At 38.2% G+C, this 18,893-nt stretch overlaps 1 protein-coding gene across 5 annotated transcripts in view; it reads left to right on the forward strand.

Moving 5' to 3' along the window:
- The window catches only part of FAM120C (family with sequence similarity 120 member C), a 162,239-nt gene that overhangs the window by 47,359 nt on the left and 95,987 nt on the right, over positions 1–18,893 (forward strand). For 3 of the 5 annotated variants that reach the window (XM_072816738.1, XM_072816737.1, XM_072816736.1), the window contains exons 4-6: positions 4,648–4,776; positions 17,768–17,870; positions 18,431–18,507. In XM_072816738.1, the coding sequence (XP_072672839.1) occupies positions 4,648–4,776; positions 17,768–17,870; positions 18,431–18,507 (309 nt within the window). The remainder of the gene's footprint in view (positions 1–4,647; positions 4,777–17,767; positions 17,871–18,430; positions 18,508–18,893) is intronic. The other 2 variants (XR_012026464.1, XR_012026465.1) reach the window with 1 other exon arrangement.

Consider the following 18,893-nt stretch of genomic DNA (forward strand, 5'->3'; position numbering starts at 1 on the left):
TGGAGAGGTCTGGTGTTCCCCTACTCCTCCTCCCCATAAAAGTCAGGTATTTCTTGTCTCTTGCTGCTTTAAGGATCTTCTCTTTATCTTTGGAATTTGCAAGCTTCACTATTAAATGTTGAGGTGTTGAACGGTTTTTCTTGATTTTACAGGGGGATCTCTCTATTTCCTGGATCTGAGTGCCTGTTTCCCTTCCCATATTAGGAAAGTTTTCAGCTATGATTTGTTCAAATACATATTCTGGCCCTCTGTCCCTTTTGGCGCCCTCGGGAACCCCATGTAAAAGTAGCTTTTTCTTCCTCAGGCTGTCGTTTATTTCCCTTAATCTATCTTCATGGTCTTTTGTCTGTCTCTTTTTTCCTCAGTTTCCCTCTTTGCCATCAACTTGTCTTCTATGTCACTCACTCGTTCTGCCACCTCGTTAACCCTCGTCGTTAGGACTTCTAGTTTGGATTGCATCTCATTCAATTGATTTTTAATTTCTGCCTGATTAGCTCTAAATTCTGCAGTCATGAAGTCTCTTGAGTCCTTTATGCTTTTTTCTAGAGCCACCAGTAGCTTTATAATAGTGCTTCTGAATTGGCTTTCTGACATTGAATTGTAATCCAGATTTTGTAACTGTGTGGGAGAGAGGACTGTTTCTGATTCTTTCTTTTGAGGTGAGGTTTTCCTTCTAGTCATTTTGCTCAGTGCAGAGTGGCCAAAAATAAGATGTATTGGGAAAAGGAGAGAAGGAGAGAAAAGAGAAAAAGAAAATAGAAAAGAAGGAAGAAAAAAGAGAAGAGAAAGAAAAAGAAAGAAAGGGAAAAAAAGGGTGGGAGAAGCAAACAAATCAAAAAGCAAAAAGCAAAAAGCAAAAAAAAAAAAAAAAAAACACCCGGGGGAGTAAGTATCTCCTGATTCTATATACTTTAAGTCACTTGACTTCCCCTGGAACTTGCCCGTCTAGTTGGTCGTCTGGGGTAGGGGCCTGATGTGCTGAATTTCAGGTGTTAGTACTTGGGGGAGCTGCTCTGCCCCCTGCCTGGTTGTAGGGCTCATTGGGGGTTGTTTACCCTGTGAGGCCCCAGGAGGAACAACCGCAGTGGTTGCTCTGGAAACCTGGATTCAGCCCCCGCAGTAACTCCGGAGCTCTCAGTCTGCAGGGCCTGGAGGCTCTGGGGCGGGGCCGCTGATCTGCTCAACTCGAGGCAGGAGGGTCCTTGCAGTCCTGGGCCCTCCTGGCCTCTGCCTGCCCCGGAGGGAGGTAGGATCCTGGGCTGTGTCCCCGGCGCCCTGTGCTCCGAGGCCTGTGCTGTTGGATTTGTGCTCCCAGTCGCGCAGCCCCCTCCACGCGGAGCCTCTGCCCGAGCCCCGCTGTGCTGCTCCTGGCATGGCGCATCCCCCTCCGCAGGGAGCCTCTTCCTCTGCTGGAGCCACCTCCGAGCTCCTCCCGGGGCACACAGCCCCCTCTCCGTGGAGCCGCCGCTGGAGCCCCTCTGACCTGCTCCCGGGTCAATGCGTGCGGGGGCTGCAGTCCTTTAGGGAGCTCGGCACACTCTACCCGGTGCGCAGTTGCTCTGTTAGTGTCCCAGGGAGCCTGAGCGCATCCCCGCCCCTCATGGGGCCCTGCTCTAACTCCCTGCAAGTGCCTTTCTGCCCGGGAAGATTGGTGAAGCTCCTGCTTCTCCGGGCGGGGCTTTCCTGTCCTGGGGACACTCGCGCTGGGCTTAGCCTGGCTCTTCGTGGGGCCCCTCGCCCTTGGATGCCTTTTGTTTCTTTAATTCTTTCCCTGCCCCCCCTTCCTACCTTGATAGAAGGGCGAACTCTTCTCACTGTAGCATTCCAGCTTTCTCTCTTTAAATCTCAGGCTGAATTCGTAGATTTTCAGGATGATTTGAAGGTTATCTAGGTAATTTGGTGGGGACCGGTGATTTTGGGACCCTACTCTTCCGCCATCTTGCCCCTCCTCTCTGGTGTAGGTTTTTTTTTGCTGTTCTCCAGTGCCTTTAGGAGCAAGGTTCGCTTTTGTATTTGAGTTTTTTCCAGTTTTTTGAGGTATGCTTTTATTGCGATGTATTTCCTCCTCAGGACTACTTTTGCTGTATCCCAAAGATTTTAAATGGTTGTATCTTCATTCTCATTAGTTTCCATGAGTCTTTTTAATTCTTCTCTAACTTCCTGGTTGACCCTTTCATCTTTTAGCAGGATGCTCTTTAACCTCCAGTGTTTGGATTTCTTCCAAGTTTCTTCTTGTGATTGAGTTCTAGTTTCAAGGCATTATGGTCTGAAAACATGCAGGGTACAATCCCAAATTTTTGGTATCTGTTGAGACCTGACTTGTGACCCAGTATGTGGTCTATTCTGGAGAAAGTTCCATGTGCACTTGAGAAGAATGTGTATTCAGTTGCGTTTGGATGTAAGGTTCTGTAAATATCTGTGAAATCCATGTGTTCCAGTGTATCATTTAAAGCTCTTGTTTCTTTGGAGATGTTGTGCTTAGAATATCTGTCATTTGTAGAAAGTGCCATGTTGGAAGTCTCCCAGTATAAGTGTATTATCATTTAAGTGTGTGTTTACTTTGGTTATTAATTGATATACTTGCAGCTCTCACATTAGGGGCATAAATATTCATGATTTTTAGATCCTAGTGTTGGAGAGATCCTTTAAGTATGATATAGTGTCCCTCTTCATCTCTTACCACAGTCTTTGGGATAAACTTTAATTTATCTGATATGAAAATTGCTACCCCAGCTTCCTTTTGAGGACCATTTGAATGGTAAATGGTTCTCCATACTTTTATTTTCAGGCTGTAGGTGTCCTTAGGTCTCAGATGAGTCTCTTGTAGACAGCAAATAGATGGGTCTTGGTTTTTTATCCAGTCTGAAACCCTGTGCCTTTTGATGGAGTCATTACGGCCCCAGGCCCATTGACATTCAGAGTTACTATTGAAAGATATGAATTTAGTGTCATCATAATACCTATTCATCCTTGTTTCTGTGGATTGTTTCTTTGGGCTTTCTCTTTCTTTTACACAGTGTCCCTTAATATTTCTTGCAGAGCTGGTTTGGTGGTCACATATTCTTTCAATTTCTGCCTATCTTGAAAGCTCTTTATGTCTTCTATTCTGAATGAGAGCCTTGCTGGATAAAGTATTCTTGGCTGCATGTTCTTCTGAATATAGGACCCTGAATATATCCTGCCAGGCTTTCCTGGCCTGCCAGGTCTCTGTGGAGAGGTCTGCTGTTAACCTAATACTTCTCCCCATTTAAGTTAGGGATCTCTTGTCTCTTGTTGCTTTAAGGATCTTCTCTTTATCTTTGGAATTTGCAAGTTTAACTATTAAATGTCGAGGTGTTGAACAGTTTTTATTGATTTTAGGGGAGATCTTCTCTCTATCTCCTGGATCTGAATGCCTGTTTCCCTGCCTAAGTTAGAGAAGTTGTCAGCTATAATTTGTTCAGATATTCTTTCTGGGCCTCTGTCCCTCTTGGTGCGCTCTGGAACCCCAATTAAACATAGATATTTTCTTCTGAGGCTATTATTTGTTTCCCTTAACCTTTCCTCTTGGTCTCTTAATCGTGTTTCTCTTTTTTCCTCAGTTTCCTTCCTTGCCATCAACTTGTTCTAGGTCACTCACTCTTCTGCCTCATGAACCCTCCTTGTTAGGACCTCCACTTTGAATTGCATCTCATTTAATTGATTTTTAATTGTGACCTGATTAGATCTAAATTCTGCCTTCATGAAGTCTCTTGAATCCTTTATGCTTTTTTCCAGAGCCACCAGTAGCTTTATTATTGTGCTTTTGAATTGGCTTTCTGACATCGAATTGTAATCCAAATTCTGTAACTCTGTGGGAGAGAGTACTGTTTCTGATTCTTTCTTTTGTGGTGAGTCCTTTCTAGTCATTTTGCTCAGTGCAAAGTGGCTAAAAACGAGTTAGACTTGTTAGAAGCGCAAGCTCTTTTCTATGTAGTGTTCCAGCTGTTCTCTCTTTAAGTCTCAGTTTGAATTCGTAATTTTTCAGGTTGATTTGAATGTTATCTAGGTAAGTTGGTGGGCACAGGTGATTGGGGACCCTACTCCTCCACATACTTGCCCCACCCCTCCAAGTCTGAGGGGAAATATTTTAAAAGATTTTAACTATCTCTCAGTGCATTTGCTAAATTTGAATTCTCTACCTTATGCCTACCTCACTCTTTTTTTTTAAAAGCCTAGATTGCTTTGAAGATTTTATTTATTTATTCATGAGAGACACAAAGAGTGAGAGAGCCACAGAGACACAAGCAGAGGGAGAGGCAGGCTCCATGCAGGGAGCCCAACGTTGGACTCGGTCCCGGGTCTCCAGGATCACGCCCTGGGCTGAAGGCGGTGCTAAACCGCTGAGGCACCAGGGCTGCCCCCTCACTCTTGTTTTTTAAGAGTTTGAGAAAGACATAGCAAGCAAGACAGAGCTCGAGTAGGGGAAGGGGCACAGGGAGAGGAAGAAGCAAAAGCACCACTGATTAGGGAGCCATATGCTGGGGTTGATCCTGGGACCCTGAGATCATAACCTGAGCCTAAGGCAGACATTTAACTGACTGAGCCACCCAGATGCCGCTACTTCACTTTTTCTCTTAGTGATCTATCACTGACGTCAGTGTACCTTGCTGATCTTATCTCCTTTAGGTCCGAGCTCATCAGCTGGTTCTTCCTCCCTGTGATGTGGTGATCAAGGCTGTGTCTGAGTATGTTAGTTCCATCAAAGACCCCTCAAACTTGGATGTGGTTGGGAAGGACGTTTTCAAACAATCTCAGGTGAGCTGGCCTTCTCTTTCCTAAGAGTCTCTAGTTTTCTTAACCTTATTAAAACCACCAGCAGATTTTTTTTGTCTGTGCTACCTACCTTTTCTCATCATGGCTGCTTGTTTTCTCCATGCTTACAGATTGGAGTCCCAAAGTTTTCTTTGGAAACATTACTAGGACTAGAATGAAAGTGTTCCTTAGCTTTGGGACTGTCCATGGTAATATAAGCTCGTTCTGGGAAATTTACAAAATAAAATTACTTACGATCTCATTGCCCACAAACAACTTGCTGTAGTTATCACTCTAGAATATATCCTTCTACTCTTTTTTTGTTTTAATGTATATTTTAATATAAAGAAGGTCTTGCTTAGTGGAGGTTAATGGGTAATGAAAGACTGCTCAAAGTTGGTACACATATGACAAAAATCAATACTTCATTGTTAATATTGATAAATGAACTCTACTGGGAACTTGTGAAATAAAACTAAAAGTTAGGAAAATAAGTTAGTTTTTTAAAAAATTTTTTAAAGATTTTATATATTGATTCATGAGAGGCAGAGGCATAGGCAGAGGGAGAAGCAGGTTCCCTGTTGAGAGCCCAATGCAGGGCCGATCCCAGAACCCCTGGATCACGACTTGAGCCAAAGGCAGATGTGCATGCAACCACTGAATCACCCAGGCGCCTCTCTCAGTATTTTTTAATAGCCGTTCTTAAAAGTGTATAGTGGTAGCTCTTAATAATTTTAATTTGCATTTCTCAAATGAGTAACGAACATTTTTTTCTTGTGCTTATTTGACATCCATATACCGTCTTTGGTGAATAGTCTGTTCCTGAACAGTCTATGTTCACCTGAGTTATTTATTTACTCACTGTTGATTTTTTAGAATTCTTCATGTATTCTTACTTGAAGTCCTTCGTCAGATAGATGATTTACAAATATTTTATTTCAGTCTATAGTTTATCTTTACATTCTTTTAACAGTATCTTTTATAAAGGAAAAGTTTTAAATTTTCATCTTTTATGGATCATGTATTTGGTGTCATGTTTTACAAATTTTCCCTAACTGCAGGCATGATGATATTGTCATGTTTTCTTGTGAAAATTACATACTTTTACATTTCACTTTTTAAAAATATTTTATTTATTTATTTATTTAAGAGAGAGAGAGCACGGATTGGGGGCAGATGTAGAGGGAGCGGGAGAAGCAGACTTACCATTGAGCAGGGAGCCTGATGCTGGGCTCAGTTCCAGGACCATGAGATCATGACCTAAGCCGGAGGCAGATGCTTAACAGACTTAGCCAGCTAGGTGTCCCTTCGTTTTACATTTAGAACAAATCATCCATATCAATTTTGAGTTCATTTTTGTATAAAGTGTTAGGTATTTTATTTTTTGAATATAGATGTTTAGTTGTTTCAACACCATTTTTTGGAAAGACTGTCCTTTCTCAATTGAATTTCTGTTTGTGTGGGTCTATTTCTAGACACTGTTTTGTTCAGTTGACCCCTGTGTCTATCTCTTTGCAAATAGAACTTTGTCTTGAATACTGTAGCTTTATGGTAAGTCAAAATTAGGTAGTGGTCCCTCCAATTTTTTCTTTCTTTTTCAAAATTATTTTCTCTAGTTTCTTTGTCTCTCTATATAAATTTTAGAATAATCTTTTCTGTATCTACAGAAAATAATCCTGCTGGGATTTTAATGGGAATTCCTTATATTAAATATACAGTTGACCCTTTAACAACATGGGGATTAGGGGAACCGACCCCCTCCATGAAGTCAGAAATCCATGTGTAGTTTTTAATTCCCCAGAAACTTAGCTGCTAATAGCCTACTGTTGACTCACTCCATTACTAATAACATAAAAGGTTGATTAACACATATTTTGTATGTTGATAGTAGTATATACTGTATTCTTATAATCTAGAGAAAAAAGTTATAAAGAGAATAAAATATGTTTAAAGTACTATATTGTATTTATCATAAAAATTCACATATAAATGAACCCACACAGGTCAAACCTGTGTTGCTCAAGGCTCAATTGTATAGATGAATTTGTGAGTTTTCAAATCCTGTAATACAATATGTATCTCCATTTATTTAGTTCATTTTTAATTTTTTTCATCATCATTGTATAGCTTTTAGCATACAAGTTACATACACTTATTAATATTTAAGTATTTTATATTTGAGACACCAATTGTAAAGGATATTGTTTTGTTCATTTTAATTTCTAATTGTTCATTGCTACTATATTAAAATATGATTGCTTTTTGTGTGTTGACCTTGTGTGTTGACTTTGTGTGTATCCTGCAACCTTTCTAAACCCACAAGGAGTTTTCTGATGGATTTCTCGATATTTTCACTGTAGGTGATCATATTGTCTGTGAATAAGGACAGTTTTATTTCTTTTGTCATCTCTGTGCTTTTTCTTTTTTTTACTGCACCATCCGGGATTTCCAAACAATGGTGAATAGGAGTAATCGGAAAGGATATATCTTGTTCCCAATCTTTGGGAAGACCATTCAGTCAGTATTAAGTATTATATTAGCTGTAGGTTTTGTAGATGTACATTATCAGGTCCAGGAAGTTATGTTCCTAGTTTACTAAGAGTTCTTATCATTAAAGGGTGGTGTATCTTGTCAAATGTATATTTTTGCATCTGCTGATAGGATCATGTGATTTTTCTTCTTTAGTCCATTGATTTTCAGATATTGAACCGTCCTTGCATTCCTAGGATGTGGTCAAGGTATATCCTTTCTTTTTTATATTATTAGATTTGATTTACTAGTATTTCATAGAACATTTTTGCTTTTATTTTCTTGAGGAATATTGGTCTCCAGTTTTTTTGGTGCTGTCTTTGTCTGGTTTGGTATCAGGGTAATGTTGGATTCCACGTGAGTTGGCAAGTATTCTGGTTTTTTTTGAAGAGATTGTGTAGAATTGGCTTTTCATCTTTAATTGTTTGGTCGAATTTTCCAGTGATGTGTCTGGCAGATATTTCTTTGAATTTATGCTGTTTAGAATTTTCTAATTTCTTGAATATCCAAGTATGTCTTTCACTAAATTTCAGAAGTTTACAGTTGTTTTTCTTCAAATGTTTTTTTCTGTTCTGTGTTTTCCTTTCCTTCCATGATGATAATGACACCAATGTTAGACCTTTTGTTATTGTCTTGTAGATGCTTGAGGGTCTGTATTTTTCTTTTTTAAAAAAATATTTTATTTATTCATGAGAGACACACAGAGAGAGAAGAGAGAGGCAGAGGGAGAAGCAGGCTCCATGCAGAGAGCCTGACGTTGGACTTGATCCCAGGTCTCCAGGATCAGGCCCTGGGCCAAAGGTAGGCGCTAAACCGCTGAGCCACCAGGGCTGCCCTGGTCTGTATTTTTCAAAAAAAATACATTTTTGTCACAGTGAATAATTTCTTTTGATTTATTGTCAACCTCATTGACTCTACTTGGTCATCTCTATTCTGCTAAAGAGCTCATCTAAAGAATTTCTTTTTAAGTTTTGATTATGTATTGTTAAGTTCTAAAGTTTCCATTTGGTTCTTCTTTACGTATTATCGTTTTTTTTTTTTTTTTTTTTTTTTTTGCAGACTTTCTATCTTTCTTTTTGTTTCAGAAGTATTCCCCTTTCAGGCACTTTTATAAAGTTACTTTAAAGTCTTTGTCAGATAATTCCAGTGTGTTTGTCGTCTCAGCACTGAGATTCTTGATCTTGTTTCAGTATAATAGAGAATATTGACAGTTTTGTTTTAGGAGATAATTGACAAGTTAGGTTCAGACCACAAGTTCTTACCATCCTTCTGTGGGCTGTGATGTCACAGTCAGTGCAGTTTTCAAAATCTTTGCAAACTTATTTGGCTCGGTCCCATGTATATTCTACCCACCCAGTATCCAGTCTGGGACTTGTTTAGTAGTTTATCTCTTCAGTTCTTAGAGTCTCTGGTCTGCCATTTGGTGTCAGATCCATACATGTACTACTCCCTCTCTGATCCTTCAGTATTTCCTGGTTCATTGGGCCACCCTTTCTCAGTGCCTGGGGCCAAGCAGCAGAAGGATGGAGAGAAAAAGCATCAAAAGCTCACTCTACCCTACTGAGACTTCTCCTTCTCTGATTGGAAAGCAAGGTTCCTGCTATTCCCCTGCTGCCACTGCTGCCACCATAGGTTTGTTTCAGGTGCATAGAAGAAAGGAAAAGAAAAAACTATTGGAGTGTTTCCGTATACTTTCTTGAGTTTTCAAGGACCCCTTTCCCATTCTTTAAGCCAGAACTAAACTAGGGTTTCTCCTGGCACACTTAGTCTACATTAATGTATGCTTTCAGATTTTAGGCTGCATTGTGTCCACACCAAGGGATACTAGAGGAAAAAAGAAATAGGGATCCCTGGGTGGCGCAGCAGTGTGGCGCCTGCCTTTGGCCCAGGGCGCGATCCTGGAGACCCGGGATCGAATCCCACGTCAGGCTCCCAGTGCATGGAGCCTGCTTCTCCCTCTGCTTGTGTCTCTGCCTCTCTCTCTCTCTCTGTGACTATCATAAATAAATAAAAATTAAAAAAAGAAAAGAAATGCTAAACTCACCCTTGATTCAGTGGTAATTTGAATTCTGGTCCTCTTCCCCAGTCCTCCTGCTACTGTTTACATTTCAGAGTCTTCAAATAGCTGCTTCTAGGTTTTAAAACTATCTTACAGTGGGAATAAGGTAGAGTGTGTTTACTCCATCTTATCTAGAATGGAACTCTCTCTGTAGATAGTTTTAAGTGAATAAAGCAAAAAATCAGTGCTTTGTTTTGGGAGCATAAGTTTTCCTAACCAATTATATGATAGCACGGTCCAGCATCTATTCCTTTATATCTAACTTTCTGTCATAATTATAAAAAAATTTGTTTTTTATAAAAAATATACTTGGGCTTGATTTTCCCAAAGGGCTTAGTTTCTTTTTATATTCAAATTATTGTTTTTTCAAGTGTCTTTCCTAACATCATCTTTTAGAATTCTTTCCACTGTTGTTGAACACTAACTGTACCAGATACTCATTTGTCCATGACTTCTAGCATTATGAGTGCAGGCCTCTATTGTTTCCCTTGACCTAAGAAAATCTTGAACTTTATGACAGATTTTATACATTCATTTTGTCGATTTCCATTGTACTTTCAGCTGTTTGCATCAGACAATTAGGAAGAGAGTGACCCACAAAGAAAGAAATTGACATAGTGGGTAGGGAGAAATGCTAGTGTTAAGTAGGGGATACTGTTTAGATGGAAAATTAATTTTCCTTCCTTTTTTTATTGTGGTAAAATATACTTAACATAAAATTTGCCATCTTAATCATTTTAAGTGTATAATGCAGTGGTATTGAATACATTCATAATGTGTAACCGTCACCATCATCCATCTCCATAACTCTTTTCATCTTCTAAAACTTCTATACCTATTAAATGATGACTTTGCATTTTCCCCTTCTCTCCAGCCCATGGCAACCATAATTCTTTCTTTCTCTATGATTTTTGACCATTTTAGGTACCTCAGTATTTGTCTTTTTGTGACTGATTTATTTCATGTAGCATGTCTTCAAGGTTCATCCATATTTTAGAATGTGCCAGAATTCCTTTACTTTTTAAAACCAAATAATATTCCATCGTATGTTGACAGAGGAAAAATTTTGTAAGTGTTCAGTTCAGTGATGAATTTTTTAATGTTACAACTTTTGCTTCCCTTTGTAACTTTATGATTTTTGGAATCTGGATAATGATCATGTTCTTTTTTTTAAATTTTTTATTTATTTATGATAGTCACAGAGAGAGAGAGAGAGAGGCAGAGACACAGGCAGAGGGAGAAGCAGGCTCCATGCACCGGGAGCCTGATGTGGGATTCGATCCCGGGTCTCCAGGATCGCGCCCTGGGCCAAAGGCAGGCGCCAAACCGCTGCGCCACCCAGGGATCCCTTGATCATGTTCTTAACAAGGATCCCCCTTTTCACTAAACAAGAAGAACAAAATAATTTTAAAAATAGAGACTTTGCTATTAATTTGATGTTAAGTGTTTTATAGTGTTTCCTAGTTTCCTTTGTATATATTTTTTGATGTGGTAGTCATCTCAGTATAAAATTTTTTAAACTGCTTTTTTCATGTAACCTTTGTCTTAAACCGGTTTTCATTGTAGCTGTATAATTTTCATAAACATCATTTTTAACAGTTGTAGAATTATGAGAGCTCTTCTAAACAAACATAAAAAAACTGCCAGGTAATAGCGTCAAAGAGTAGGGTTCTACTCAGCTACCTATGGCCTCTGGGGATCTATAAAAGAAAAGAGTAGGATGTTATTAAATATGATCATATATTAAATGCTAAATATATTTCCAAAGACAGGGTTCCATGCTAGGCACTAAAATATAAATGTGAATAAACCGTTCTCTGTTCTTGCAGAATTTGAGGTTAAATGGGGACAGAAGCAAATACATAAGTATAATAAAGATAAACTACAATAAATTTGTCACAGAAGGAAAGTTTCATAGAAGTAGTACCCTTTGAAGGGAGACTAAATGTCAGGGCACAGAACAGTGCTACATTGAGGGAAGTATATGTAATTCAGGATTTCAGGGGAGTAGGTCATAGATCTATACTCACTGAAGTTGAATAGTTTTCAAGTTAAGTGCAGAAAACAAGTTGAAAAAACCGTATGATAGTATAATTACACATATATGAAAAAAGCAAAACCATATTGGTATACATACATAATGTGTATAAACACAGCAAAAATTATGACAGGATATAGATCAAACTAATAACACTGGTCACTTCTGGAGAGGGGAGGAAGTACAGAGCTATAGATATTAAAGAAAATTATATATGTCTTGTACCTTTGAGGAGATTGTTATGTGTATAATTAAATATAGTGGATATATAACTAATGGAACCTTGATACAGTGGAATTTTATTCAACCAATTAGGATATCATTCTATAAGTCAGTAATTTCATATAATCTTTAGATTTGGAACATTTTTTCAAACAATTATATACTCAACAGAATTTTGAGAAAACAGAGTGATTTTATTTCTAAGCGAGGCTGGAGGACCTGGCAATCTTGATTTCTGTGTTTCTGTGCTTGAATGTATGTAAATAAAGATATCTGGAATGTTATAGATTCTAGAATGTTAACAGTAACAGATTCTGAGAGAAGATTATAAATGTTTAAAATTTTACTTTTTTGGATTACATTTTAATAATTTTATATATGTTTCTATAAGAAATATTTATTGTAGTTAGATGACTTTCTTGTAGAAAGTACTCAACATTGGGGCTCTATGGTGAATTGGGCATTCTCATGCACTGATGATGAGTTAACTTGAGACCTCAGTTTTGGAAAGAGAGACACATTAGTATCATGTGTCAAGAATCTATGCATTTTAGACCTAAAGACACCTGCATATCGAAAGTGAGGGGATGGTGAACCATGTATCATGCTAATGGACATCAAAAGAAAGCCAGAGTAGGTATACGTCTATCAGACAAACCAGATTTTAAAACAAAGACTAACAAGAGATGAAGAAGGGCGTTATATCATAATTAAGGTGTTTATTCATCAAGAAGATTTAACAATTGTAAATATCTATGCCCCCAGCTTGGGAGCACCCAAATATACAAATCAATTAATAATAAACATAAAGGAACCCATTGATAATAATACAGTAATAGCATGAGACTTTAACACTCCACTACAGCAATGGATAGACCATCTAAGCAGAAAATCAACAAGAAAACAGTGGCTTTGAATGCCACACTGGACCAGATGGACTTAACAGATATATATTCAGAACATTTTATCCTAAAGCAGCAGAATACATATTCTTTTCAAGTGCACATGGAGCATTCTCCAGGATGGACCACATACTGAGTCAAAAATCAGCCCTCAACAAGTAGAAAATATTGAAGATTATTCCATGCATATTTTCAGACCACAACATTATGAAACTTGAAGTCAACCACAAGAAAAAGTTTGGAAAGACTGCAAATACATGGAGGTTAAAGAACATCCTACTAAAGAATGAACAGGTTAACCAGGGACTAAAGAAGAAATTTTAAAGTACATGGAAGCAAATGAAAGTGGAAAGACAGCAGTCTAAAACCTTTGGGATGCAGCAAAGACAGTACTAAGAGGGAAGTATATTGCAATACAGGCCTATCTTAAGAAGCAAGAAAATTCTCAAATACACAACCTAACCCTATACCTAAAGAAGCTAAAAAAGGAACAGCAAATAAACTCAGAGTCCAGCAGAAGTGGGGAATAATAAAGATTAGAACAGAAATTAACGATATAGAAACAAAAAAATCCCACAGTAGAATGGATTAAAAAAAAACTAAGCTGGTTCCTTGAAAGAATTAACAAAATTGATAAAACCCTAGCCAGACTTATCAAAAAGAAAAGAGAAAGGACACAAATAGATAAAATCACAAATGAAAGAGAAGAGATCATAACCAACACCACACAGTTATAAGAGAATACCATGAAAAATTATATGCCAACACACTGAAACACTTGGAAGAAATGGACAAATTCCTAGAAACCTACATTTTTTCCAAAACTGGAACAGAAAGAAATAGAAAATATGAACAGACACATAACCCACAAAAGAAATTGAATCAGTAGTTAACAATCTCTCAACAAACAAGAGCCCAGGGCCAGATGGTTTACCTAGGGAATTCTACCAAACATTTATTTTAAAAAAAGATTTTATTTATTTGAGAGAAAGAGAGTGAGGGAGGGAGAGAGAGAATGAGCAGGGAGAGCAATAGAGGGAGAAGCAGATACCTCACTGAGCAGGGAGCCATATGTGGGGTTCAGCCCCCGGACCTTGGGATCATGACCTGAGCTGAAGGCAGACACTTAACCAACTGAACCATTCAGGCACCCCTCTATCAGACATTTAAAGGAGGTAATTACCTATTCTCCTCAAACTGTTCCAAAAAACAAAAATGGAAGGCAAACTTCCAAACACATTGTTGAAGCCACTATTACCTTGATTTCAAAATCAGACACACTAAAAAAGGAAAATTACTAATACCCCTAATGAACATGGATGCAAAAGTTCTCAATAAAATATTAGCAAATCAAATTGAACAGTACATTAAAAGAATTATTCACCACAATAAAGTGGGATTTATTTCTGGGCTGCAAGGGTGATTTAGTATTCACAAATCAATGTGATACAGCACGTTGAGTAAAAGAAAAGAACCATATGATCCTATCAATAGATGCAGAAAAAGCATTTGACAAAATACAGAATCCTGATAAAAACCCTCAACAAAGTAAGGATAGAAGGAACATACCTCAACATCATAAAAGCCATATACAAAACACCCACAGTTAATATCATCTTCAGTGGGGAAAAACTGAGAGCCCTTCCCCTATTGTCAAAAACAAGACAAGGATGTCCACTTTCACCATTAATATTTAGCATACTACTGGAAAAGCCTTAGCTTCAGTCAGCTAACAAAAAGAAATAAAAGGCATCCTAATTGGCAGGGAAGAAGTCAGACTTTCAGTATTTGCAGACAACACGATACTTTGTGTAGAAATCTAAAAGGCTCCACCCCAAAAAATGGCTAGAACTCATACATGAATTCAGCAAAGTTGCAGGATATAAAATCAACATGCAGAAATCTGTTGCATTTCTATACACCAGTAATGACACAGCAGAAAGAAAAATCAAGGAATTGATCTCATTTGCAATTGCACCAAAAAACAGGAAGTACCTAAGAATAAACCCAATTAAAGACATAAAATATCTGTACTCTGAAAACTATAAAACATTTATGAAAGGCATTGAAGAGAACACAAAGGAATGGAAAAGCATTCCATGCTCATTGGAAGAACAAATATTTTTTTAAAGATTTTATTTATTTATTCATGAGAGACAGAGAGAGAGAGAGAGGCAGAGACAAAGGCAGAGGGAGAAGTAGGCTCCATGCAGGGAGCCTGATGTGGGACTCAATCCCGGGTCTCCAGGATCAGACCCTAGGCTGAAGGCGGTGCTAAACCACTGAGCCACCTGGGCTGCCCAAGAACAAATATTATTAAGGTGTCTATACTACCGAAATCAATCTATACATTTAATGCAATCCTTATCAAAATACCATCAACATTTTTCACAGAACTGGAACAAATCATCCTACATTTGTTTGGAACCACAAAACATCACAAATAGCCAAAACAATCCTGAAAAAGAAAACTAAAACTGGAGGCATCACAATTCTGGATTTCAAGCAATGTTACAGACCTGTAGTCATCAAGACAGTATGATATTAGCACAAAAACAGGTACATAGATCAGTGGAACAGAAGAGAAAACCCAAAAATGGACCCACAACTCTGGTCAATTAATCATCAGCAAAGCAGGAAAAAATATCCAGTGGAAAAGAGAGTCTCTTCAACAAATGGTTTTAGGAAAAATGGATAGCAACATACAGAAGAATGAAACACTTTCTTATACCATGCACAAAAATAAATTCAAAATGGTTGAAAGACCTAAATGTGAAAAAAATCCATCAAAATCCTAGAGGAAAACACAGGCAGCAACCTTTTACCTCTGTTATAGCAACTTTTTCCTAGATATATCTCCAGAGGCAAGGGAAACAAAAGCAAAACTGAACTATTAAGACTTAAGATAAAAACTTCTGCAAAACAAAGGAAATAAAAAATTGACAAAACTTTTAAAAAACTAAAAAAGTTTGATAAGGAAAAGCTCCTCAGTCAGCCCTAACCCCTCAGAGATGAGCAATGTTATTCTTTTTTTTCTAAAGATTTTATTTATTTATTCGAGAGAGAGAGAGAGAGGCAGGCAGAGACACAGGCAGAGGGAGAAGCAGGCTCCATGCAGGGAGCCTGGCGTGAGACTCGATCCCAGGGCTCCAGGATCACGCCCTGGGCCGAAGGCAGCGCTAAACCGCTGAGCCACCAGAGCTTCCCTGTTATTACTTCTTTTGCCATAGTTTTGCTTCTACTTGAACTTTATATATACTCTTTTTGTCTCTTCTTTCACTCAGTATAAGGTGTTTGAGACTTATCTATGTTGTGCTTCATTCTTTTTATAACTGTATCATATTCCATTGTAGGAAACTACCACAGTTTATCCATTCTTCTCTTGGTATACATTTGAGTTGAGTTTGGGGCTGTTATGAATGAAGTTGTTGTTAGCATTCTTGTTCCTATCTTTTGGTGGACATATGTCCTCATTTCTCCTGGGTAACTACTTGGAAGTAGGATTGCTGTGCCATATGGATAAATATTTGTTTGATTTTATAAGAAACTGCCAATCTGGGCAGCCTGGGTGGCTCAGTGGTTTAGCGCCACCTTCGGCCCAGGGTGTGATCCTGGGGTCCCAGGATTGAGTCCTGCATCGGGATCCTTGCGTGGCGCCTGCTTCTCCCTCTGCCTGTGCCTGTGCCTCTGTGTGTGTGTGTGTGTCTCATGAATAAATAAATAAAATCTTTAAAAAAAAAGAAACTGCCAGTCTGTTTTTCAAATTATACCAATACACACTCCCCCCAACAATGCACTGCAGTTCTAGTTAGTCCATATCCTTACCAGTGCCTAATGTTTATAATCTTTAATTTTAACTATTCAAGTGGATATATAGTAATGACACATTATGTATGGTTTTGTATATGTTTAAATGCTTTTTATTTTAATGTTTATACCTTTTGAACCAATGATTCCACTTTGGGCACAGTGTCCTAGGAACATAATCTGAAATCTAGAAAAAAAAATATATGTAAATATATGTTCTTTACTGTATACCTTATAATAGCCAAATGTGAGAAATAACCTAGGGGTGCCTTGGTGGCTTAGTTGGTTGGGCATCTGCCTTCAGCTCAAGTCATGATCCCAGGGTCCTGGGATTGAGCCCCTGCTTATCAGGGAGTCTGCTTCTTCTCTCCCTCTGCCTCCCCCCTCCTCTTGTGCTCCTTCTCTCTTCCTCTCAAACGAATAAATAAAGGTTTTTTTCAAAAAAGAGAACCTAAGTATCAGGTATTAGGGAAGTAGTTACATAATCTATGATACATTTATACTTATAAAATATAGTCATTTAAAATTATAATAAAAGGCTATGAATTTATTTAATACCAACTATTTAAAATGTATTAAAATAGACCAGCAATATGTCAACAAAAAATTTACTTTAAAATACTGAAAGAAAGGGTACCTGAATGGCTCAGTTAGTTAAGTGTCTCACTCGATTTCAGTTCAGGTCATGATCTCAGGATCCTAAGATTGAGCTCTGTGTTGAGCTCTGCACTCAGTACAGTGTCTGCTTGAGGATTCTCTCCCTCTGCTGCTCACCCCACTCACATGCTTGCGTGTGCTCGCTCGCTCTCTCTCACACACACACACAAATAAATAAATCTTGTAAAAAGTTTTAGAAAATAAAATATATGAACTAAAATACTGGAAGAAAACAACCCAAAATATCTTTGGGTGTTGGTACTATGTAATTTTTCCCCACCCTTATCTGTTTTTTCTTTTTTTAAGATTTTTTTTATTCATGAGAGAGACAAAGAGAAAGCAGAGACATAGGCAGAGGGAGAAGCAGGCTCCATGCAGGGAGCCCAATGTGGGACTCGATCCCAGAACAGCGGGATCACGCTCTGAGCCAAAGGCAGATGCTCAACTGCTGAGCCACCCAAGTGTCCCTATTTTTTCTAATGGTCATATGACCATTTTTGAATAGCACAAAATGTACTTAAACTTTATTTACTTATTTATTTGTTTTTATTTTTTTAATTTATTTATTTTTAAACTTAATTTTTTTTAAGTTCTCCAGATTTTACATTCTATAGTGCTTTCTGCCTACCTAATCTTTTCTGCAATTTGAAAAATTGCTCTCTTGGGTTTCTTAAAATATTTTATTTCTGCTACTGTTTTGACTCTTCAATTATAAAATTGCATGAAAAAGACACTCTCATGTTGTTTCTTCTCTTGAACATCTGATGTTCCAATGTCCAGTCCAGGATAGAAGATAAAATAGAGCGATTCAAGAAAGCAGTTGAATATTATTCAGTCACAACCAAACTCTCTTCGCTGCCAGTGGGTCCCTCCTCCTTTCTAGGTAAGGCTTCCATCTGATGCAGAGCTGCTCTATCTAAAGGTGCAACTGAGTTCCTCATGGGAACTCCTGGGCCAGAGTGAAATGACTTGTTGTATTGCACTCTTGTAGAAGTCATTCCTGTTTGGTGGATACTCTCCTTTTGATTTCCATGTAATAAGAGTAGTGACATGAGACAGGGCACTGATTTCTCAATTTTGTATGTGGGATCCAATGCCATTTCCTTAGCTTGGGCTTCTTCTGGCACTAACCTCCATTATGGCCTGGTGTATGTAAAATAGCCCTGTCTTTGGGTTCCGGTCTGAGTTTGAATTCCACCTCTGCTGCTTAATAGCTGTGTGATCTTAACTAGTCACATTTGCATGTATGTTATGTGGTTCACAATCTTTTATAGGATTTTTAAGATAAAATAATTTTTGTAAGGTTCTTGGCATGGCACATAGCTACTATTCAATAAACTATAACATTTATTAATAATTTTTCTAGCAATGTGGGGTTAGCAGAACGTAATATGGTAGAACTATTAGGATTGACTAAAGTATAGTCCTTTCTCTTGGCTTCAGGTTTTCGGAATAATCGGCTTGGAAATCCTCCCCTTCCACGAAGTCAGATGGGCACTATCTCTACTGGAAAGCCAATGGTAATATCTTTCAGGAGTCCCAAGGCCATGTGTTAGCATTAGACTCAGGTTGCGTCCTGATTTTTATACTCTGAATTAAGGAGTTAAGGAAATTCAGTGTTATCAAGACTGTATATGCCTATGTCATGTTCTCAATTTGAGGCTGGCAGACTATGTAAAGAAAAGATCCAAATCAGTAACCACTAAAGCATTGTGAAGATAGATTAACTCATGTTGGAGAGTGGTTTTAGGAGACATGGATTGGTCCATTGCCCTGTCTCTGGAGGATTCTGTCCATATATAACTGTTAGAATAATTTTTTTATTATTCTCAGTAGGCTCTTTGTATCCCAACAGTCCCTGCTACTGGCATTATCCACTGTGTCACAACTTCTGAGGGAACCATTT

The sequence above is a fragment of the Canis lupus genome, chromosome X (genome assembly GCF_048164855.1).
Source record: "Canis lupus baileyi chromosome X, mCanLup2.hap1, whole genome shotgun sequence".
NCBI classification, from domain to species: domain Eukaryota; kingdom Metazoa; phylum Chordata; class Mammalia; order Carnivora; family Canidae; genus Canis; species Canis lupus.